Source organism: Pristiophorus japonicus, chromosome 9, assembly GCF_044704955.1.
Source record: "Pristiophorus japonicus isolate sPriJap1 chromosome 9, sPriJap1.hap1, whole genome shotgun sequence".
NCBI classification, from domain to species: Eukaryota; Metazoa; Chordata; class Chondrichthyes; family Pristiophoridae; genus Pristiophorus; species Pristiophorus japonicus.
The window spans coordinates 3,022,136-3,047,191 of NC_091985.1; the positions used below are offsets into that span (position 1 = coordinate 3,022,136).

General features: G+C 48.4%; 2 protein-coding genes across 4 annotated transcripts in view; one reads left to right on the top strand and one right to left on the bottom strand.

Annotated features, from left to right (window-relative positions):
* The window catches only part of LOC139272915 (protein EFR3 homolog B-like), a 1,121,614-nt gene extending 1,121,481 nt beyond the window's left edge, over positions 1 to 133 (bottom strand). Inside the window, exon 1 of the mRNA XM_070889016.1 lies at positions 70 to 133. Coding sequence (XP_070745117.1) covers positions 70 to 76 — 7 coding nt within the window. The 5' untranslated portion in view covers positions 77 to 133. The remainder of the gene's footprint in view (positions 1 to 69) is intronic.
* A 214-nt stretch (positions 134 to 347) lies between these two features.
* The window catches only part of dnajc27 (DnaJ (Hsp40) homolog, subfamily C, member 27), a 75,203-nt gene continuing 50,494 nt past the window's right edge, over positions 348 to 25,056 (top strand). Inside the window, exons 1-2 of one of the 3 annotated variants that reach the window (XM_070889019.1) lie at positions 630 to 710; positions 1,704 to 2,012. In XM_070889019.1, coding sequence (XP_070745120.1) covers positions 2,007 to 2,012 — 6 coding nt within the window. In that variant the 5' untranslated portion in view covers positions 630 to 710; positions 1,704 to 2,006. Of the gene's footprint in view, positions 711 to 1,703; positions 2,013 to 25,056 lie in introns of all 3 variants that reach the window. The other 2 variants (XM_070889018.1, XM_070889017.1) reach the window with 2 other exon arrangements.

Below are 25,056 nucleotides of genomic sequence, written 5' to 3' on the forward strand. Positions count from 1 at the left end.
GTGAGTATTATGGGCCGGGTTTTGGGGTGTTGACCCTCCCGTGTAGCGGCCCCTCCCCCCGCCTCTCACCTGACATGCCGTCCGGCCGGCATTGGCGTCGCGCGCTCCCCTCCCAGCAAACCCGCCGCTCAGTGGGCGGGGCCCGGGGCGGGGGTGGGGCCCGGGGAGAGTGCGCGGGGGCGGTGCCTGGGGCGGGGCCTGCGGCGGGGGCGGGGCCCGGGGAGAGTGCGCGGGGGCGGGGCCCGGGGGACAGTGCGCGGGGGCGGGGCCTGCGGCGGGGGCGGGGCCCGGGGAGAGTGCGCGGGGGCGGGGGCGGGGCCCGGGGGAGAGTGCACGGGGGCGGGGCCTGGGGCGGGGCCCGGCGCGCGGAGTCTCGCGAGAAGCGGGCGGACTGGGAGCGCGCTGTGTGACGGTCGGTGCGATGAAGACTCGGCCTGCCGGCGGGCGGTTGGTGGACTGAGGGCTCGGTGTTCAGGGAGAGAGTGAGGGGCGGGCAGTGGTGTGGTGTGGTGCCGGGGCTCGGGAGGGAGGGAGTGAGCCGGCCCCAGCCCCAGCCCCAGCCCCAGCCCCAGCCCCGGACCCAGCCCCAGCCCCAGCCCCAGCGGCGGCGGCGGCCCGTTGCCATGGAGACCCACCCGCAGAAGCGGAAGGAGATGAAGAAGCCGCTGCGGGTGAAGGTGATCAGCCTGGGCAGCGCCGAGGTGGGCAAGGTAAGGTGGGCGGGACCAGGGGAGAGGGGGCGGGGGCTCGATGTGGAGCCCGGGGGAAGGGTATGTCAAAGGGCGTGGTCTGGGCAAGGGGGCGTGATCCCGGAGAAGGGGCGTGGTCATGGGAAGGGGGCGTGGAAAGGGGGAAAGTGTGTGTGTGGAGAAGGGGTGGGGCAAAGGGAGAAGGGGCGTGGTCTGGGGATAGCAGGGGTGGTCTGGGGAAAGGGGGCGTGTGGAGAAGGCGCGTGGTCTGAGGAAAGAGTGGGGGCAAGGGGTGGAGCCCCGGGGGAGGGTACATGAAGGGGCGTTGCCAGGGAAGAGGTGGGGTAAGGTGAGAATGGGCGTGGCCTGGGGAAAGGGGGCAGGAAAGATGCGGAGCCTGGGGAAAGAGGGCATGGCCATGGGCGGAGCCCGTGGTTGAGGCGGCAGGGTCAGGGGGTGGGGCAGGAGGCAGAGCCTGGGGAGTGGGGGCGGGTCACGGGGCAAAGCCAGAGGGCGTGGGGAGGGTCTGGGCCAGGGGAGAGGGTGCGGGGCAGGATGCGTTGCCCAGGGAGTGGGTGCGGGGCAAGCGGCTGGGCAGGTGGGCGGAACCCGGGGAGTGGGTGCAGGGCCTGGGGAGAGGGTGTGCGGACAGGGTGCGTTGCCCGGTGACAGGGTGCGGGACAGGGGGCGGAGCACGGGGAGTGGGTACGGAGCAACGGCAGGGGAAGGAGCCCGGGGAGTGGGTGGGGGGCGGAGCCCGGGGAGTGGGTGCGGGGCAAGGGGGCGGAGCCCGGGGAGTGGGTGCGGGGCAGGGGCGGAGCCCGGGGGAAGGGTGTGGGGGCGAACTGCCGACTTAAAAAAAAAATACTGGCAATGAGCAATTCAAAGTCAAGCATGCACCCCATTTTAAAGGGTCACAACTAATAATAACATGTAATTTAACAAATTTTAACTAAAACTTAACAAATCAAATTAAAATGTTGTCGGTTGTGATGATGCTCCCTCCGGTCACAGAAGGTCTCGAGCGTGCAGGTGGACACCAGCGTGCTGCATCTCCAGTGACTCCTGAGCGTGAACCTAGCTGTGGAAGAGAGGCAGGCAGTCGGGCCGAACCACCATCTCGACCACATGCTGCCTGGACCTGTTGATGGTTGCCCTCCGCACCCACCCCCCCTGCACTGGGTGTCCCAAGATCAGGAGCGTGGGACTGAAGCTCAACCAAAAATCGAGGATCAGCCGCTTCCAATAGTTGAAGAGGGGCTACAACCTCCCACACTCCGTGCACATATGGACACAGACTCCTTCACTCCATGAAAAATGCAGGTAGAGTCCATGAACCAACTTAAAAACCTATTGCATGGGACTGCCCCATGCAATACCCTCCAGGTAAAGACCCCAATAGATAAAGGAATGACTGGGCGAACTGTTGAAGCAAATAATAACTATGCTCTGATTGATCCTCTGCAGAGACAGAGTCCCAGATAACTAAACTGGCGAGGGTGCACACACAAACAGTGGGAAAACTAAATGGGGACCACTTTCAGCCTGCAACACCCCGAGATCGCTGCACTCTTCCAATTCTAGAGTCTTGAACATCCCCAATTTCCATCGCTTCACCATTGGGGGTCACACCTCCAACTACCTGGGCCCTAAGCTCTAGAATTCCCTTGCTAAACTCTCTGCCTTTAAGACACTTCTTAAAACCTACTGCTATTCAAGAAAGGAGGGAGAGCAAAAATAGGGAACTCATCATCGTCATCATAAGCAGTCCCTCGGAATCGAGGAAGACTTGTTTCCACTCTTAACTGAGTTCTTAGGTGATTGTACAGTCTCTGCCACAGGTGCGGCACATAGTCATTGAGGGAAGGGGTGGGTGGGACTGGTTTGCCGCACACTCTTTCTGTTGCCTGCGCTTGATTTCTGCATGCTCTCGGTGACGAGACTCGAGGTGCTCAGTGCCCTCCCGGATGCACTTAGGGCAGACTTTGGCCAGTTTCGGGAGCAGATGGAATCCCTGCTGAGGCACTGAAGTATGGCGGAGAGGCACTACAGGCGCGAATACATAACCTCATCTCATTTGGAGGGAGGAGAGCATGCCGGGAGATCTCAGAGATGTAGTGATCGTGACCATCTTTTTAAAAAAGGGGGACATTCAACTGCGGCAGCTACAGGGGAATCTCCCTGTTACCAGCCACTGGGAAAGTCGTCGCTAGAGTTCTCCTCAACCATCTCCTCCATGTGGCTGAGGAGCTCCTCCTGGAGTCACAGTGCAGATTTCATCCCCTACGGGGCACAACAGACATGATTTTTACAGCGCGACAGCTGCAGGAAAAATGCAGGGAGCATCATCAGCCCTTATGGGGAACTACAGGCCAGTTAGCCTGACATCAGTCGTCGGGAAAATGCTGGGACCTGTCGTGAAGGAAGTGGTATCGGGGCACTTAGAAAATTATAACCTGATTAGGCAGAGTCAACATGGTTTTATGAAAGGGAAATCGTGTTTGACAAATTTGTTACAGTTCTTTGAGGATATAACTAGCAGGGTAGATAAAGGGGAACCAGTGGATGTAGTATATTTGGATTTCCAAAAGGATTTTGATAAGGTGCCACATAAAAGGTTGTTGCACAAGATAAAGGCTCATGGGACTGGAGGTAATGTATTAGCATGGATAGAGGACTGGTTACCGGACACAAAACAGAGAGTTGGGATAAACAGGTCATTTTCAGGTTGGCTGGCTGTAACTAGTGAGGTGCCGCAGGGATCAGTGCTGGGGCCTCAGCTATTTACAATCTATATTAATGACCTGGGTGAAGGAAGAGTGTAATGTATCCAGGTTTGCTGATGATACAAAGCTAGGTGGGACAGTAAGCTGTGAGGAGTGTCTGCAAAACGTTATAGATAAACTGAGTGAGTGGGCAGTAAGGTGGCAGATGGAGTATAATGTGGGGAAATGTGAGGTTATTCACTTTGGTAGGAAGAATAAAAAAAACAGTATATTTTTGAAATGGTGAGAAATGTTCAAATGTTGGTGTTCAGAGAGATGTGGGTGTCCTTGTGTAAGAAACACAGAAAGCGATCATGCAGGCACAGCAAGCAATAAGGAAGGCAAATGGTATGTTGTCCTTTATTGCAAGGGGGTTGGAATATAAGAGTAAGGAAGTCATGCTACAATTGTACAGGGCCCTGGTGAGACCACACCTGGAATACTGTGCACTGTTTGGTCTCCTTATCTAAGGAAGGATATACCTTGTACTTGCCTTGGAGGCCGTACAACAAAGGTTCACCAGATTGATTCCTGGGATGAGAGGGCTGTCTTATGATTAGAGATTGTGTTGAATGGACCTATCTTCCTCCTTAGGCAGTCCCTCGGAACCAATGATAACTTGCTTCTGCACTAAAAATGAGTTCTCGTGTGACTGATGAGTCCAATGTGGGACCTACAGTCTCTGTCATAGGCAGACGGTGGTTGAAGGGACGGGTGTGTGGGGTGCTTGGGTTGCTGCACGCTCCTTCGTTGTTTGTGCTTGGCTTCTGCTTGCTCCCGGTGAAGAGACTCGAGGTGTTTGGCGCCTTCCGGGATCCTTCTCCTCCACTTTGGGCTGTCTTGGGCCAGGGATTCCCAGATGTCAGTAGGGATGTTACATTTTTTCAAGGAGGCTTTGAGGGTGTCCTTGAAGTGTTTCCTTTGCCCACCTGGTACTCGCTTGCCGTGTCGGAGCTCTGAGTAGAGAGCTTGCTTTGGGATTCTAGTATTGGGCATGCGAACAATGTGGTCCGCCCAACGGAGCTGATCGAGCGTGGTCAATGCTTCGATGCTGGGGATGTTGGCCTGAGCAAGAACACTGACGTTGGTGCGCCTATCCTGCCAATGGATTTGCAGGATCTTGTGGAGGCAGCGTTGGTGGTACTTCTCCAGTGCTTTGAGGTGCCTGCTGTACATAGTCCATGTCTCTCAAGCATATAGGAGGGTGGGTATCACTACTGCTCTGTAGACCATGAGTTTGGTGCCGGGTTTGAGATCCTGGTTTTTAAATACTCTTCCTCAGGCGAGGATCTGACAATTCGGAAAGATGGACAAGAAGGGAAAGGAGGTGGGGTAGCTCTGTTAATAAAGGATGATATCAGGGCAGTTGTGAGAGACGATATTGGCTCTAATGAACAAAATGTTAAATCATTGTGGGTGGAGATTAGAGATAGTAAGGGGAAAAAGTTACTGGTGGGCGTAGTTTATAGGCCCCAAAATAATAACTTCATGGTGGGGCGGGCAATAATCAAGGGAATAATGGAGGCATGTAAAAAAGGAACGGCAGTAATCATGGGGGATTTTAACCTACATATCGATTGGTCAAATCAAATCGCATGGGGTAGCCTTGAAGAGGAATTCATAGAATGCATACGGGATTGTTTCTTAGAACTGTATGTTACAGAACCTACAAGGGAGCAAGCGATCTTAGCTCTGGTCCTGTGTAATGAGACAGGAATAATAAACGATCTCCTAGTAAAAGATCCTCTCGGAATGAGTGATCACAGTATGGTTGAATTTGTAATACAGATTGAGGGTGAGGAAGTAGTGTCTCAAACGAGCGTACTATGCAAAGGGGACTACAGTGGAATGAGGGCAGAGTTGGCTAAAGAAGACTGGAAACACAGACTAAATGGTGGCACAATTGAGGAAAAGTGGAGGACTTTTAAGGAGCTCTTTCATAGTGCTCAACAAAAAGAAGGGCGGTAAAAGAAGGGATAACCAGCCGTGGATAACCAAGGAAATAAAGAAGAGTATCAAATTAAAAACCAATGCGTATAAGGTGGCCAAGGTTAGTGGAAAATTAGCAGATTGGGAAAATTTTAAACGACAGCAAAGAATGACTAAGAAAGCAATAAAGAAAGGAAAGATAGATTACGAAAGTAAACTTGGGCAAAACATAAAAACAGATATTAAAAGCTTTTACCGATATATAAAATGGAAAAGAGTGATTAATGTAAATGTTGGTCCCTTAGAAGATGAGAAGGGGGATTTAATAATGGGAAATGTGGAAATGGCTGAGACCTTAATCAATTATTTTGCTTCGATCTTCACAGTGGAAGACACAAAAACCATGCCAAAAATTGCTGGTCACGGGAATGTGGGAAGGGAGGACCTTGAGGTAATCACTATCACTAGGGAGGTAGTGCTGGGTAGTAATGGATCTCAAGGTAGACAAGTCCCCTGGTCCTGATGAAATGCATCCCAGGGTATTAAACGAGATGGCGGCAGTTATAGCAGATGCATTCGGTGTAATCTACCAAAATTCTCTGGACTCTGGGGGGGTACCAGCGGATTGGAAAGCAGCTAATGTAACGCCTCTGTTTAAAAAAGGGGGCAGACAAAAGGCAGGTAACTATAGGCCGGTTAGTTTAACATCTGTAGTGGGGAAAATGCTTGAAGCTATCATTAAGGAAGAAATAGCGGGACATCTAGATAGGAATAGTGCAATCAAGCAGACGCAACATGGATTCGTGAAGGGGAAATCATGTTTAACTAATTTACTGGAATTCTTTGAGGATATAACGAGCATGGTGGATAGAGGTATACCGATGGATGTGGTGTATTTAGATTTCCAAAAGGCATTCGATAAGGTGCCACACCAAAGGTTACTGCAGAAGATAAAGGTACGCGGAGTCAGAGGAAATGTATTAGCATGGATAGAGAATTGGCTGGCCATCAGACAGCAGAGAGTCAGGATAAATGGGTCCTTTTCGGGTTGGAAATCGGTTGTTAGTGGTGTGCCACAGGGATCGGTGCTGGGACCACAACTGTTTACAATATACATAGATGACCTGGAAGAGGGGACAGAGTGTAGTGTAACAAAATTTGCATATGACACAAAGATTAGTGGGAAAGCAGGTTGTGTAGAAGACACAGAGAAGCTGCAAAGAGATTTAGATAGCTTAAGCGAATGGGCTAAGGTTTGGCAGGTGGAATACAATGTTGGAAAATGTGAGGTCATCCACCTTGGGGGGAAAAAAAAACAGTAAAAGGGAATATTATTTGAATGGGGAGAAATTACAACATGCTGCGGTGCAGAGGGACCTGGGGGTTCTTGTGCATGAATCCCAAAAAGTTAGTTTGCAGGTGCAGCAGGTAATCAGGAAGGCAAATGGAATGTTGGCCTTCATTGCGAGAGGGATGGAGTACAAAAGCAGGGAGGTCCTGCTGCAACTGTATAGGGTATTGGTGAGGCCGCAACTGGAGTACTGCGTGCAGTTTTGGTCACCTTACTTAAGGAAGGATATACTAGCTTTGGAGGGGGTACAGAGACGATTCACTCGGCTGATTCGGGAGATGAGGGGGTTACCTTATGATGATAGATTGAGTAGACTGGGTCTTTACTCATTGGAGTTCAGAAGGATGAGGGGTGATCTTATATAGAAACATTTAAAATAATGAAAGGGATAGACAAGATAGAGGCAGAGAAGTTGTTTCCACTGGTTGGGGAGACTAGAACTAGGGGGCACAGCCTCAAAATACGGGGGAGCCAATTTAAAACCGAGATGAGAAGGAATTTCTTCTCCCAGAGGGTTGTGAATCTGTGGAATTCTCTGCCCAAGGAAGCAGTTGAGGCTAGCTCATTGAATGTATTCAAATCACAGATAGATTTTTAACCAATAAGGGAATTAAGGGTTATGGGGAGAGGGCGGGTAAGTGGAGCTGAGTCCACGGCCAGATCAGCCATGATCTTGTTGAATGGCGGAGCAGGCTCGAGGGGCTAGATGGCCTACTCCTATTCCTAATTCTTATGTTCTTATGTGTTATGTTCTTATGACCAAAGACTGCACTGGCACATTGAAGGCGGAGTTGGACTTTGTCATCGACGTCTGCTCTAGTTGACAGTAGACCCCCGAGGTGTGGAAAATGGTCCACGTTGCCCAAGGCCTCGTTGTGGATTTTGATAATCGGGGGCTGTACTGTGTGGCGGGGGCAGGTTGGTAGAGGACGTTTGCCTTATGGATGTTTAGTGTAAGGCCCGTGTTCTCGTACACTCAAGTGTTTAAAAGAGTGAGAGGTGATCTCATTGAAACATACAAGATTCTGAAGGAGATTGACAGGGTTGATGTTGAAAGGCTGTTTCCCTTTGCTGGAGTCTCTAGAACTAGGGAGCATAGTCTCAGGATAAGGGGTAGGCCATTTAAGACCGAGATGAGGAGGAATTTCTTCACTCAGAGGGCTGTTGATAATGAAGAAGAAAGCTGTGAGGCAATGCATTTGGGGAGGGCTAACAAGGCAAGGAAATACACATTAAATGGTAGGACACCGAGAAGTGTAGAGGAACGAGCGACCTTGGAGTGTAGGTCCACAGATCCCTGAAGGTGGCAGGCCAGGTAGATAACGTGGTCAAGAAGGCATATGGGATACTTGCCTTTAATGGCCGAGGCATGGAATACAAGAGCGGGGGGGTTTATGCTTAAACTGTATAAAACACTGGTGAGGCCACAGCTGGAGTACTGTGTGCAGTTCTGGTCACCGCATTACAGGAAGGACGTCATTGCACTGGAGAGGGTACAGAGGAGATTTACCAAGATGTTGCCTAGACTGGAGAATTTTAGCGACAAGTAAAGATTGGATAGGCTGGGGTTGTTTTCTTTGGAACAGAGGAGGCTGAGGGGAGACCTTATTGAGTTGTATAAAATTACGAGGAGCTGAGATAGAGTGGATAGCAAGGACCTATTCCCCTTAGCAGAGGGGTCAATAACCAGGGGGAATAGATTTAAAGTAATTGGTAAGAGGTTTAGAGGTGATTTAAGGAGAAATGTTTTCACCCAGAGGGCTGTGGGGGTCTGGAACTCACTGCTTGAAAGGGTGGTAGAGGCAGAAACCCTCATAGCATTTAAAAACTACTTGGATATGCACCTGAAGTGCCGTAACCTACAAGGCTACGGACCAAGAACTAGAAAGTGGGATTCGGCTGGATAGCTCTTTATTGGCTGGCACGGACAGGAAGTGCTGATTGGCCTCTTTCTGTGCTGTAAAGGTCTAAGAATATAGTCACAGAATCAAAGAGAGGAAAGTGTATACGGGCAGTCGGACAGCATTCTATATACTTTTCTCTCTCGGAATATAGTTTTGAATACTTTGAACATTGACACATGACACCCTGTAAACTTGTCTTGTACAGTTTTTAAATAGTACAGGACAAATGGGAGCAGTGTCAGGTTTGGCTGAGTGGGTCCCACTCTCCCCCCCCCTGTGTCAGGAGGTTGTGAATTCAAACCCACTGCAGGATTTCAGAACATCATACAGGCTGACACTCCAGTACAGTACTGAGGGAGTGCTGCAGTGTCAGAGGTGCCGTCTTTCAGATGTGGCATTAAACCGAGAACCCGTTTACCTATTCGGGAAAAGATCCTGTGGCACTATTTGAAGGAGAGTTTTCCCAGTGTTGCTGTCCCAATATTTACACCATCAGAACAGATGAACTGGTCAGGTTCTCTCATTTGCTGTTTGCTGGGACCTTGTGTGCAAATTGTTTGCCTGTGTACCTGCAGACTTCTAAATTAATTAATTGGCTGTGAAGTGCTTTGGGATGTCCTAAGGACATGAAAGGCACTCTCATCAAGGTCACAAATGACATCCTTTGTGAGTGTGACAAAGTCCCTCCTCGTCCTTCTCGACCTGTCTGCAGCCTTTGACACGGTTGATCACTCCATCCTTCTCCAACACCTCTCCATCATCGTCCAGCTGGGTGGGACTGCACTCGCCTGGTTCCATTCTTATCCATCTAATCGTAGCCAGAGAATCTCCTGCAATGGCTTCTCTTCCCGCCCCTGCATCGTTACCCCTGGTGTCCCCCAAGGATCTATCCTTGGCCCCTCCTATTTCTCATCTACATGTTGCCCCTTGGCGACATCATCCGAAAACACAGCGTCAGTTTCCACATGTACACCCAGCTCTACCTCACCCCCACTTCTCTCCACCCCTCCTCGGTCTCTAAATTGTCAGATTGCTTGTTCGACATTTAGTACTGGATGACCAGAAATTTTCTCCAATTAAATATTGGGAAGACTGAAGCCATTATCTTTGGTCCCCGCCACAAACTGCGTTCCCTAACCACTGACTCCATCCCTCTCCCTAGCATCAATCTGAGGGTGAACAAGACTGTTTGCAACCTAGGTGTCATATTTGACCCTGAAATGAGTTTCCAGCCACATATCCGCGACATAACTAAAACCGCCTTTTTCCACCTCCGTAACATCGCCCGCCTCCGCCCCTGCCTCAGCTCTTCTGCTGCTGAAACCCTCATTCATGCCTTTGTTACCTCTGGACTTGACTACTCCAACTCACTCCTGGCCGGCCTCCCACATTCCACACCACGTAAACTTGAAGTCATCCAAAACTCGGCAGCCCGTGTACTAACTCGCAGCAAGTCAAGATCACCCATCACCCCTGTGCTAGCTGACCTACATTGGCTCCCAGTTAAACAACGCCTCGATTTTAAAATTCTCATTCTTGTTTACAAGTCACTCAATGGCCTCGCCCCTCCCTATCTCATCTTTTTCAGCCTCACAATCCCACAAGCTGTCTGTGCTCCTCAAATTCTGGCCTCTTGAACATTCCCTTATTATAATCGCTCCACCATCGGTGGAGGTGCCTTCAGCTGCCTGGGCCCCAAGCTCTGGAACTCCCTCCCTAAACCTCTCCGCCTCTCTACCTCTCTTTTCTCCTTTAAGACGCTCCTTAAAACCTACTTCTTTAAACAAGCTTTTGGTCATCTGCCTTAACTCCTTCTGTGGCTCGGTGTCAAATTTAACTTTGTCTGTTAAACTGTTGTGAAGCACCTTGGGGCGGTTTACTACGTTAAAGGCGCTATATAAATACAAGTTTATTATTATTACATAAATGCAAGTTCCCCTTTCCAATGTTGTGTGTAGATATCGCTCAATTCCCAGTTCCAGGTGTAAGGCAGAATATTGTGGCTGTGTCCTTACACCAACACACACAGCTGTTACAAACCCTCTGACTCACCCTGTCTCTGGTGACAGTCTTGAGTCATTCCCATAATCTAATCGCTGTGTGTGTCTGCGGTTCTTTACTACAGTCAAACATACTGTGTTTAACCTGACGTGGAAAAGAAATGCCACTGAAAAGACTTCCCCTCTCCGACAGTTATGCAGAAAACACCACTGACCGTCGGAGAACACTTGGCTGTGTTGAGCGCAGGTGTGGTGTTGGGCACAGTTGTGAGGTGGGCCTACATGTAATCATGACTCTTGTGTGTGTGAGATTTGTCATCTCACCCCCTTCCTTTCTTGTCTTGGGCCAGAGATTGTGGTTTGCACATGAGTGGAAAACATCGGCTGGTGCTGCAATGCAGAACTCGTGTGGGAGTGCTTCTCTGGCTGAGGGCCTAAACTCGGGTCCCATGGCTTTTCTTGAAGTACAGAGAGTTCTCCCAGCCACCGACAAGTGAGGCATTGCCCACTCAACGAGTCGTTGCTGTACAGTGGCTGCTGTGTTTCCTGAGTCCCTGCACTTGAGTAATGTGTTATGTCGCACTTTTGATAAATGAAAGTATTTCTTGGATTTCCCTCCCATTTAACTCATTCTTTCCCAGGATTCCATGGAAGAAACAGCACTTTTTTTGTCTTTTGGTTTTAAGGATTTAGAGTAAAAACTAATTTAAAATGTCCTTTAATGAAGGAAATCTGCCGCCATTACCCAGTCTGGCCTATTTGTAACTCCAGTCCCACAGCAATGTAGTTGACTCTTCACTGCCCTGTGAAATGGCCCAGCGAGACAGTCAGTTGTGACAAACCGCTACCAGCAGACCAGGAATGCTCATACCACCTTCCCGGGGCAATAAATGCCGGCCTGGTCAGCACCTCCCCCCATTCCGAGGATGAATGAATAATTTAAAAACTGGCAGCTGCCTCCTGTGCTGCTGGGAAGTTTGTGAGATTCCCTTTGCTCTGTGCTCATACATCTCTCTCTCTCTCTCTCTCGCTCTCTCTTTCTCTCACTTGTCACATCATCCAATTCGAGAATGATCCCTTTATCCCTACTCTGTCTCCCTTAAAGAAAGAATTTACATTTCAACACCTCAGCATTTCCAAAAGTACTGACAGTCAATGAAGTATTTTTTGAAGTGTAGTCAATGTTGTAATGTAGGAAACACACAGCCAATTTGTGCACAGCAAGATCCCAAAAGCAGCAATGGAATCATAGAATGATTACAGCACAGAAGGAGGCCATTCGGCCTGTCGGGCCCGTGCCGGCTCTCTGCAAGAGCACCTCAGCCAGCCCCCACCCTTTCCCCGGAGCCCTGTAAATGTTTTTCTTTCAAAAGTGAGTTGGATAAGTACCTGAAAGTCGTGATTGAGTCTGCCTCCACCACCCTTTAAGGCCGTGCATTCCAATCTTCAGTCGATTTTGGTTCTTCTGCCAATCACCTTAAATCTGTGTCCTCTGATTCTCGACCCTTCTGCCAATGGGAACAGTTTCATCTGTCCAGACCCCTCATGATTTTGAACACCTAGATCAAATCTCTCAACCTTCTCTGCTCCAAGGAGAACAACCACAACTTCTCCAATCTATCCACATAACTGAAGTCCCTCATCCCAGGAACCATTCTCGTAAATCTTTTCCGCACCCTCTCCAAGGCCTTCACATCCTTCCTAAAGTGTGGTGCCCAGAATTGGACACAATACTCCAGTTGAGGCCGAACCAGTATTTTATACAGGTTCATCATAACTTCCAAAATTTGTCATCTGCAAATCTGTACACCAACGCAACGTCCAAATCATTATATATCAGGAAAAGCAGTGATCCCAGTCCTGACCCCTGGGGAACACCACTGTATACCTGCCTCCAGTCCGATAAACAACCGTTCACCACTACTCTCTGTTTCCTGTCACTGAGCCCATTCCGTATCCATGCTGTCTCTGTCCCTTTTATTCCAGGGCTTCAACTTTGCTGCAAGCCGATTATGTGGCACTTTGTCAAACGCCTTTTGGAAATCCGTGTACACCACATCAACCACATTACCCTCATCAGTCCTGCTTGTTCCCTCATCAACCTCGATCAAGTTGGTTAAACATGATTTACCTCAACTAATCCATGCTGGCTTTTCTTAATCAATCCACACTTGTCTACGTGACTTAATTTTGTCCCTGATTATTATTTCTCAAAGTTTCCCCACTACCGAGGTTAAACTGACCGGCCTGAAGTTGCTGGGTTTATCTTTACACCCGTTTTTGAACAAAGGTGTAACATTTGCAATTCTCCAGTCCTCTGGCACCTCCCCCCGTATCTAAGGAGGATTGGAAGATTAGGGTCAGTACCTCCGTGATTTCTTCCTCCACTTCCCTCAGCGTCCTAGGATGCATCCCATCCGGTCCTGGTGACTTATCTACTTTAAGTACAGTCAGCCTCTCTTGTACTTCGTCTTTATCAATTTTTATCCCGTCCAGCATCTCCTCTACCTCTTCCTTTGCTATGTCTATGGCAGCATCTTCCTAGACCGATGCAAAGTACTCATTTAGTACCTCAGCCATACCCTCTGTCTCCAAGCGTAGGTCGCCTTTTTGGTCCCTAATCGGCCCCACCCCTCTTACTAACCGTTTAATATTTACACGTCTACAGAAGATTTTTGGATGAACTTTTATGTCAGCAGCCATTCTATTCTCATACCCTCTCTTTGCCCCTCTTATTTTCCTTTTCACTTCTCCTCCGCTGAGCTTTCTATATTTAGTCTGAAATAAATGACCAGATAATCTGTTTTGGTGATGTTATTTGAGGGATAAATATTTGCCAGGACACTGGGGAGAACTTCCTTGTTCTTCAAAATAGTGCCCTGGGATCACTTTCAACCACTAAGAGGGCATATGGGGCCTCAGTTTAATGTCTCATCTGAAAGATGTTGCCTCTGACAGCGCAGCAACCCCTCAGCTTCCATTTTTGTGCACAAATCTCTTGATTGGGACTCGAACCCACAACCTTCTGACTTGGAGGCGAGAATGCCACCAACTGAGCCACAGCTAACGCTATTAGCTAGTACTGCCCCTCCGACAGTGCAGGGGTCCCTCAGTACTGCCCCTCCGACAGTGCAGGGGTCCCTCAGTACTGCCCCTCCGACAGTGCAGGGGTCCCTCAGTACTGCCCCTACGACAGTGCAAGGGTCCCTCAGTACTGCCCCTCCGACAGTGCGGCACTCCCTCAGTACTGCCCCTCCGACAGTACAGCACTCCCTCAGTACTGCCCCTCCGACAGTGAAGTGCTTTTTTGTTATTCGTTCATGGGATGTGGGCGTCACTGGCAAGGCCAACATTTATTGCCCATCCTTAATTGCCCTTGAGAAGCTGGTGGTGAACCGCTGCAGTCCGTGTGGTGAAGGTGCTCCCACAGTGCTGTTATGAAGAGAGTTCCAGGATTGTGACCCAGCGACGATGAAGGAACGGCCGATATATTTCCAAGTCAGGATGGTTTGTAACTTGGAGGGGAACGTGGAGGTGGTGGTGTTCCCATGCGCCTGCTGCCCTTGTCCTTCTAGGTGGTACAGGTCGGGAGTTTGGAAGGTGCTGTCGAAGAAGCCTTGGCGAGTTGCTGCAGTGCATCTTGTAGATGGTACACACTGCAGCCACGGTGCGCCGGTGGTGGAGGGAGTGAATGTTGAAGGTGGGGGATGGGGAGCTGATCAAGCGGCTGCTTTATCCCAGATGGTGTCGAGCTTCTTGATGTTGTTGGAGCTGCACTCATCCAGGCAAGTGGGGAGTGTTCCATCACACTCCTGACTTGTGCCTTGTAGATGGTGGAAAGGCTTTGGGGAGTCAGGAGGTGAGACACTCGCCGCAGAATACCCAGCCTCTGACCTGCTCTTGTGACCACAGTATTTATGTGGCTGGTCCAGTTAAGCTTCTGGTCAATGGTGACCCCCAGGATGTTGATGGTGGGGGTTTCGGCGATGGTAATGCCGTTGAATGTCAAGGAGCGGTGGTTAGACTCTCGCTTGTTGGAGATGGTCATTGCCTGACACTTGTGTGGTGCGAATGTTACTTGCCGCTTATCAGCCCAAGCCTGAATGTTGTCCAGGTCTTGCTGCATGCGGGCATGGACTGCTCTGTTATCTGAGGAGTTGTGAATGGAACTGAACACTGTGCAATCATCAGCGAACATCCCCACTTCTGACCTTATGATGGAGAGAAGGTCATTGATGAAGCTGGCTGGGCCTAGGACACTACCCTGAGGAATTCCTGCAGCGATGTCCTGGGGCTGTGATGATTGACCTCCAACCACCACAACCATCTTCCTTTGTGCTGGGTATGACTCCAGCCAGTGGAGAGTTTTCCCCCTGATTCCCATTGACTTCAGTTTTAATATAAGAAATAGGAGCAGGAATAGACCATTTGGGTCTGCTCCGCCATTTAATACGATCATGGCTGATCCGATCATGGACACAGCTCCACTTCCCTGTCCGCTTCCCATAACCCTTCACTCCTTTATCGTTCAAAAATCTGTCGATCTCCACCTTAAATATATTCAATGACCCAGCCTCCACAGCTCTCTGGGGCAGAGAATTCCACAGATTTGCAACCCTCAGAGAAGAAATTTCTCCCCATTTCAGTTCTAAATGGGTGGCCCCTTATTCTTAAATTTTGCCCCCTAATTCTAGATTTCTCCACGAGTGGAAACATCCTCTCTGCATCTACCCTGTCGAGCCCCCTCTATCTTGTACATTTTGATTAAGATCACCTCTGATTCTTCTAAACTCCAATGATAGAAACATAGAAAATAGGTGCAGGAGTAGGCCATTCGGCCCTTCGAGTCTGCACCACCATTCAATATGATCATGGCTGATTATGCAACTTCTTTCTGCTTTCCTGCTTTCTCTCCATACCCCTTGATCCCTTTAGCCATAAGGGCCACATCTAACTCCCTTTTGACTATATCTAATGAACTGGCCTCAACAACTCTCTGTGGTAGAGAATTCCACGGTTCACAATTCTCTGAGTGAAGAAGTTTCTCCTCATCTCGGTCCTACATGGCTTATCCCTTATCCTTAGACTGTGTCCCCTGGTTCTGGATTTCCCCGACATCGGGAACATTCTTCCTGCATCTAACCTGTCCAATCCTGTCAGAATGTTATGGTTCTATGAGATTCCCTCTCATTCTTCTAACTTCCAGTCGATCCAGTCTTTCTTCATTTGTCAGTCCTGCCATTTCAGGAATCAGTCTGGTGAACCTTCGCTGCACTTCCTCAATAGCAAGAATGTCTTTCCTCAGATTAGGAGACCAAACTGTACACAATATTCCAGGTGAGGCCTCACAAAGGCCCTGTACAACTGTAGTAACACCTCCCTGCTCCTGTACTCAAATCCTCTCGCTATGAAGGCCAACATGCCATTTGCCGCCTTCACTGCCTGCTGTACCTGCATGCCAACCTTCAATGACTGATGTACCATGACACCCAGGTCTCGTTGCACCTCCCCTTTTCCTAATCTGTCACCATGCAGATAATATTCTGCCTTTCTGTTTTTGCCACCAAAGTGGATAACCTCACATTTAACTCATCATCATAGGCAGTCCCTCGAACGAGGATGACTTGCTTCCACACCAAAAGGGATGAGTTCATAGATGTTTCAGTGAAGGACCCGATATTCCAGTCCTGAACTCCAGGGGTGGAAGATGCCTGGATTTTTTTTGACATGTGGTGACCGTTGCACATCAGCCACCACATGGGCTTGACAGAGCTAGGCCTTTATCCAGTGACAAGGGTAAACCATGGCGACTGGAAACCTGCTCTGCTGCACGGACCGAGTGCACACACCTATCGCAGTGTGAGCTGGCCCGTGCTGCCCCTAGGCTCTCGGCTCTTCTCGGCCCCGCAACCTCATTTGCTGCACCTCCGCTACGATCATTCGCCACTCCTCCGCCATGTATTAGTGTACCGAGAGCCTGCCGCAGCTCCCAGGCAGGGTGAATGCATCATGCAAACTTTCAGCAAATCCTGCATTAATATGGAGGATTCTGCGCATGTTGCCACAAACAATCTGGATAATTAAAGAGTGGTCGCCCTTTCTATTCAAGAAGTTGAGTGGGTTAACCATAGGAATTCACAAAGCAATATGGATGGCACTTACTGCTTCCTGCACTTTGGGAGACCAAGCGTTGCAATAAAACTGGATGGCCCTATCTTACTACTGCCTTTTTGTGATGCCAAATTGGATGAATTTCCCAGCTCTCTGGGAGGGGAGAGTGTCAATTACAAATACACGCTGTGATGGCACCATGACTGCTATTACACTGTACCCCCTGGCTGCCTGAAATGAGACAGTGGTGTAAACTTTGAATGCAGTTGTGACCTTCCTTCTTCATGCAGTAGCTGGCACAGTTCCTCTGTCGCCTCTTTGGTGATGCACATTTTCTAACTGACCTCCCCACTAAGGTCTTCATAGGACCTGTGTGACCTGTAAAATTCCTTGGGGAGGGTAATATCTTGAAGAATGCATCCTCCTCATTCTGCCTCCCCTTCTTTCCCCACCGTCTCCTACTGCTCCACTTCCTCCACTAGAATGACAAACAGGGTATTGGGAATCCTATACCTGGTCCTAAGCAATTGCTCTATGTGGAGCTCCTTCACGGCAAACGAGCCAAAGGTGGGTAGGGAAAACTTTACAAGGACACCCTCAAAACCTCCCTGGTAAAGTACGACTTCACCATTGACACCTGGGAGACCCTGGCCGAAGACCGCCCTCGGTAGAGAAAGTGGATCCGAATCTCAACGCTGCGAGCGTGAAGAGGTCAGGCGCAGGCAACAGAAGGAGCGTGCGGCGAATCAGTCCCACCCCCCACCCCCTTCCCCCGACGAATGTCTGTCCCACCTGTGACGGGGTCTGTGGCGCTCGTTTTGGACTATTCAGCCATCAAAGAACTCACTTTAGGAGTGAAGCAAGTCTTCCTCGATTCCGAGGGACTGCCTATGATGATGATGATCCATGCATTAGGAACTGGTGATATGCACTGGCCCCAACATTCCTTGCTGCTTTTGACATTCCTGTGGCACAGAATTGGTGAATCCCGATTTATTGACCTGTGAATTGCTACAGCAGCCATCTCCTCTAGTTTTCAGCTCGAGTGCCCGATCACCATCTCGGCCTCCTGCCTGCCAAGTCCCCACAGAGCTATTTTAAATGTTTGTAAATAAGGGGCAGTAGCATTAGTATATTGAAATGCCACAAAGTAAGCTCACAATGCACCAGGGGTAAATTAGAACAGGACAAACAAGGTGTACCTGTGATCAGGATGCTGGAAGTCAGCAACTTTTGAGCTTAGAGTGCAGAAACTTTGAGGATGAATTACTGGCATTTGACCTAGATAGTGCTGGATTGGCCTTTGACTGAATGTGGGAATATGAAACCCCTAGGATATTTTTTCACTCGCCCACAGTGAGGGATTCTGAGGACATTTATCCACATTATACTGCATCTGCCATGCATTTGCCCACTCACCTAACCTGTCCAAGTCACCCTGCAGCCTCTTAGCATCCTCCTCATAGCTCACACCGCCACCCAGCTTAGTGTCATCTGCAAACTTGGAGATATTACATTCAATTCCTTCGTCTAAATCATTAATGTATATTAACATAGAACAATAGAAAATAGGTGCAGGAGTAGGCCATTTGGCCCTTTGAGCCTGCACCACCATTCGATAAGACCATGGCTGATCATTCCCTCAGTACCCCTTTCCTGCTTTCTCTCCATGCTCCTTGATCCCCTGAGCCGTAAGGGCCATATCTAACTCCGCCTTGAATATATCCAATGAACTGGCATCAACAACTCTCTGCGGCAGGGAATTCCACAGGTGAACAACTCTGAGTGAAGAAGTTTCTCCTCATCTCAGTCCTAAATGGCCCACCCCTTATCCTAAGACTGTGTCCCCTGGTTCTGGACTTCCCCAATATTGGGAACAATCTACCCGCATCTAACCTGTCCAGTCCCGTCACAATCTTGTATGTTATATGAGATCCTCTCTCATCCTTCTAAACTCTAATGTACAAAGGCCCAGTTGATCCAGTCTCTCCTCATATGTCAGTCCAGCCATCCCAGGAATCAGTCTGGTGAACCTTCGCTGCACTCCCTCAATAGCAAGAACGTCCTTCCTCAGATTAGGAGACCAAAACTGAACACAATATTCCAGGTGAGGCTTCACCAAGGCCCTGTACAACTGCAGTAAGACCTCCCTGCTCCTATACTCAAATCCCTTAGCTATGAAGGCCAACATACCATTTGCCTTCTTCACCGCCTGCTGTACCTATATGCCAACTTTCAATGACTGATGAACCATGACACCAAGGTCTCGTTGCACCTCACCTTTTCCTAATCTGCCACCATTCAGATAATATTCTGCCTTCGCGTTTTTGCCCCCAAAGTGGATAACCTCACATTTATCCACATTATACTGCATCTGCCATGCATTTGCCCACTCACCTAACCTGTCTAAGTCACCCTGCAGCCTCTTAGCGTCCCCCTCACAGCTCACACTGCCACCCAGTTTAGTGTCATCTGCAAACTTGGAGATATTACACTCAATTCCTTCATCCAAATCATTGGTATATATTTTAAAGAGCTGGGGTCCCAGCACTGAACCCTGCGGCACTCCACTAGTCACTGCCTGCCATTCTGAAAAAGACCCATTTATCCCGACTCTGCTTCCTGTCTGCCAACCAGTTCTCTATCCACATCAGTATATTATCCCCAATACCATGTGCTTTGATTTTGCACACCAATCTCTTGTGTGGGACCTTGTCAAAAGCCTTTTGAAAGTCGAAATACACCACATCCACTGGTTCTCCCTTGTCCACTCTACTAGTTACTTCCTCAAAAAATTCCAGAAGATTTGTCAAGCATGATTTCCCTTTCATAAATCCATGCTGACTTGGACCGATCCTGTCACTGCTTTCCAAATGCGCTGCTATTTCATCCTTATTAATTGATTCCAACATTTTGTTTGATAATTTGGTTCCGTCTTCACGAAGGAAGGCACAAATAACCTTCCGGATATACTAGGAGACCGATGGTCTACTGCGAAGGAGGAACTGAAGGAAATCCTTATTAGGTGGGAAATTGTGTTCAGGAAAATGATGGGATTGAAGGCTGATAAATCCCCAGGGCCTGATAGTCTGAATCCCAGAGTACTTAAGGAAGTAGCCCTAGAAATAGTGGATGCATTGGTGATCATTTTCCAACAGTCTATCGACTCTGGATCAGTTCCTATGGACTGGAGGGTAGCTAATGTAACACCACTTTTTAAAAAAGGAGGGAGAGAAAAAATGGGTAATTATAGACCGGTTAGCCTGACATCAGTAGTGGGGAAAATGTTGCAATCAATTATTAAAGATGAAATAGCAGCGCATTTGGAAAGCAGTGACGGGATCGGTCCAAGTCAGCATGGATTTATAAAAGGGAAATCATGCTTGACAAATCTCCTGGAATTTTTTGAGAATGTAACTAATAGAGTGGACAAGGGAGAACCAGTGGATGTGGTGTATTTGGACTTTCAAAAGGCTTTTGACAAGATCCCACACAAGAGATTGGTGTGCAAAATTAAAGCACCTAGTATTGGAGATAATGTACTTACTTGGATAGAGAACTGGTTGGCAGACAGGAAGCAGAGAGTCGGGATAAACGGGTCCTTTTCAGAATGGCAGGCAGTGACTAGTGGGGTGCCGCAGGGCTCAATGCTGGGACCCAAGCTATTTACAATATACATTAATGATTTAGGAATTGAGTGTAATATATCCAAGTTTGTAGATAACACTAAGCTTGGTGGCGGTGTGAGCTGTGAGGAGGACGTGAAGAGGCTGCAGGGTGACTTGGACAGGTTAGGTGAGAGTGCAAATGCATGGCAGATGCAGTATAATGTGGACAAATCCACTTTGCGGGTAAAAACATGAAGGCAGAATATTATCTGAATGGCGGCAGTTTAGGAAAAGGGGAGGTGCAACGAGACCTGGGTGTCATGGTACATCAGTCATTGAAAGTTGGCATGCAGGTACACCAGGCGGTAAAGAAGGCAAATGGTATGTTGGCCTTCATAGCTAGGGGATTTGGGTATAGGAGCAGGGAGGTCTTACTGCAGTTGTACAGGGCCTTGGTGAGGCATCACCTGGAATATTGTGTTCAGTTTTGGTCTCCCAATCTGAGGAAGGACATTCTTGCTATTGAGGGAGTGCAGAGAAGGTTCTCCAGACTGATTCCCAGGATGGCAGGACTGACATATGAGGAGAGACTGGATCGACTCGGCCTGTATTCACTGGAGTTTAGAAGGATGAGAAGGGATCTCATAGAAACATATAAAATTCTGACGGGACTGGACAGGTTAGATGCAGGAAGAATGTTCCCAATGTTGGGGAAGTCCAGAACCAGGGGACACAGTCTAAGGATAAGGGGTAAGCCATTTTGGACTGAGATGAGGAGAAGCTTCTTCACTCAGAGAGTTATTAACCTTTGGAATTCCCTACCGCAGAGAGTTGTTGATGCCAGTTCATTGGATATATTCAAGAAGAGATTCGATATGACCCTTGAGGCTAAAGGGATCAAGGGGTATGGAGAGAAAGCAAGAAAGGGGTACTGAGGTGAATGATCAGCCATGATCTTATTGAATGGTGGTGCAGGCTCGAAGGGCCGAATGGCCTACTCCTGCACCTATTTTCTATGTTTCTAGATACCATGTGCTTTAATTTTGCACACTAATTTCTTGTGTGGGACCTTGTCAAAAGCCTTTTGAAAGTCCAAATACACCACATCCACTGGTTCTCCCTTGTCCACTCCACTAGTTACATCCTCAAAAAATTCTAGAAGATTTGTCGAGCATGATTTCCCTTTCATAAATCCATCCTGACTTGGACCGATCCTGTCACTGCTTTCCAAATGCGCTGCTATTACATCTTTAATAATTGATTCCAACATTTTCCCGACTACCGATGTCAGGCTATCCGGTCTGTAATTCCCTGTTTTCTCTCGCTCCCTTTTTAAAAAGTGGTGTTACATTAGCTGCCCTCCAATCCATAGGAACTGATCCAGAGTCAATAGAATGTTGGACAATGATCACCAATGCATCCACTATTTCCAGGCCCAGTTCGTTACGTACTCTGGGATGCAGACTATCGGGCCCTGGGTATTTATCGGCTTTCAATCCCATCAATTTCCCAAACACAATTTCCTGACCAGTAAGGATTTCCTTCAGATCCTCCTTCACGCTAGACCCTCGCTCCGCTAGTATTTCCGGAAGGTTATTTATGTCTTCCTTCGTGAAGACAGAACCAAAGTATTTGTTCAATTGGCCTGCCATTTCTTTGTTCCCCATTATAAATTCACCTGATTCTGACTGCAAGGGACCTACTTTTGTCTTCACTAATATTTTTCTCTTCACATATCTATAGAAGTTTTTGCAGTCAGTTTTTATGTTTCCTGCAAACTTACTCTCATACCCTATTTTCCCCCTCCTAATTAAACCCTTTGTCCTCCTCTGCTGAATTCTAAATTTCTCCCAGTCCTCAGGTTTGCTGCTTTTTCTAGCCAATTTATATGCCTCTTCCTTGGATTTAACACTATCCCTAATTTCCCTTGTTAGCCACGGTTGAGCCACCTTCCCCGTTTTATTTTTACGCCACACAGGGATGTACAATTGTTGAAGTTCATACATGTGATCTTTAAATGTCTGCCATTGCTTATCCATCGTCAACCCTTTAAGTATCATTCGCCAGTCTATCCTAGCCAATTCACGTCTCACACCATCGAAGTTATCTTTCTTTAAGTTCAGGACCCTAGTCTCTGAATTAACTGTGTCACTCTCCATCTTAATGAAGAATTCTACCATATTATGATCACTCTTCCCTAAGGGGCCTTGCACAACAAGATTACTAATTAATCCTATCTCATTACACATCACCGGTCTACGATGGCCAGCTCTCTAGTTGGTTCCTCGACATATCGGTCTCGAAAACCATCCCTTATACACTCCAGGAAATCCTCCTCCACCGTATTGCTACCAGTTTGGTTAGCCCAATCTATATGTAGATTAAAGTCACCCATGATAACTGCTGTACCTTTATTGCACACATCCCTAATTTCCTGTTTGATGCCATCCCCAACCTCACTACCACTGTTTGGTGGTCTGTACACAACTCCCACTAACATTTTCTGCCATTTGGTGTTCCGCAGCTCCACCCATACAGATTCCACATCATCCAAGCTAATGTCCCTCCTTACTATTGCGTTAATCTCCTCCTTAACCAGCAATGTTACCCCACTTCCTTTTCCTTTCTGTCTATCCTTCCTGAATATTGAATACCCCTGGATGTTGAGTTCCCAGCCTTGGTCACCCTGGAGCCATGACTCTGTAATCCCAATTACGTCATATCCGTTAACAGCTATCTGCGCAGTTAATTCATCCACCTCATTACGAATGCTTCGCGCATTGAGAGACAGAACCATCAGGCTTGTCTTTTTAACACACTTTGTCCCTTTAGAATTTTGCTGTAATGTGGCCCTTTTTGATTTTTTCTTTGATTTTTCTGCCCTCCACTTTTCCTTATCTCCTTTCTACCTTTTGCTTCTACCCCCATTCTACTTCCCTCTGTCTCCCTGTATAGGTTCCCATCCCCCTGCCATATTAGTTTAACTCCTCCCCAACAGCACTAGCAAACACTCCCCCTAGGACATTGGTTCCGGTCCTGCCCAGGTGCAGACCGTCCGGTTTGTACTGGTCCCACCTCCCCCAGAACCGGTTCCAATGTCCCAGGAATTTCACTCCCTCACTCTTGCACCATTCCTCAAGCGATGTATTCATCTTAACTATCCTGCTATTTCTACTCTGACTAGCATGTGGCACTTGTAACAATCCTGAGATTACTACCTTTTGAGGTCCTACTTTTTAATTTAACTCCTTGCTCCCTAAATTCAGCTTGTAGGACCTCATCCCGTTTTTTTACCTATATCGTTGGTACCTATATGCACCACGACAACTGGCTGTTCACCCTCCCCCTCCAGAATGCCCTGCAGCTGCTCTGAGTCATCCTTGCACCAGGGAGGCAACATGCCATCCTGGAGTCACGTTTGCGGAACGCCTATCTATTCCCCTTACATTAGAATCCCCTATCACTATAGCTCTCCCACTCTTTTTCCTGCCCTCCTGTGCAGCAGAGCCATCCCTGGTGCCATGAACTTGGCTGCTGCTGCCTTCCCCTGATGAGCCACCTCCCCCAAAAGTACCCAAAATGGTATATCTGTTTTGGAGGGAGATGACCGCAGGGGACCCCTGCACTACCTTCCTTCCACTGCTCTTCCTGCTGGTCACCCATTTCCTATCTGTTTGTGTGTAACCTTTACCTGCGGTGTGACCAACTCACTAAACGTGCTCTTCACGACATCCTCAGCAACGCAGTGCTCCAGAGTGAATCCATATAGGCCCAACCTGCACAATCTTTCTTCATAAGTCAATCTCTTTGTCTCAGGAATCAACCTCGTGAACCTTCTCTGAACTGTCTCCAATGCAAGGTCAACTTCAAATCCTCCTGACACCTGGAATCCCTGGCCCAAGATCGCTGCAAGTGGAATAAAAGCATCCGGGAAGGCACTGAACACCTCGAGTTTCTTCGCAGGGAGCAAGCTGAAGCTAAGCGTAGACAGCGGAAAGAGTGCACCCCAACCCAAGCACTCCACCCACCCATTCCTTCAACCACCGTCTGCCCCGCCTATGACAGAGTGTGGGTCTCACATTGGACTCATCAGTCGCCTGAGAACTCATTTTTAGTGCGGAAGCAAGTCATCCTCAACTCCGAGGGACTGCCGAAGAAGATGATCCCTCCTTAAATACGGTGACAAAAATTGCACGCAGTACTCCAGGTGTGGCCTCACCAATACCCTGTACAGTTGTAGCAGGACTTCTCTGCTTTTATACACTCTTCCCCCTTGCAATAAAGGCCAACATTCCATTGGCCTTCCTGATCACTTGTTGTACCTGCACTCTAACTTTTTATGTTTCATGCACAAGGACTTCCAAGTCCCTCTGTACTACAGCATTTTGTAATCTCTCTCCATTTAAATAATAATTAGTTCTTTTATTTTTCCTACCAAAGTGCATAACCTCACACTTTCCCACATTACACTCCGTCTGCCAAATTTTTGCTTACTTACTTAGCGTGTCTTTATCCTTTTGCAGACTCCTTGGGTCCTCTTCACAACTTGCTTTCCCACCCATCTTTGTATCATCAGCAAACTTGGCTACATTACACTCGGTCCTTTCTTCCAAGTCATTAATATAGATTGTAAATAGTTGAGGACCCAGCACCGATCCCTGTGACACCCCTCTAGTCACTGTTCGCCAACCGGAAAATT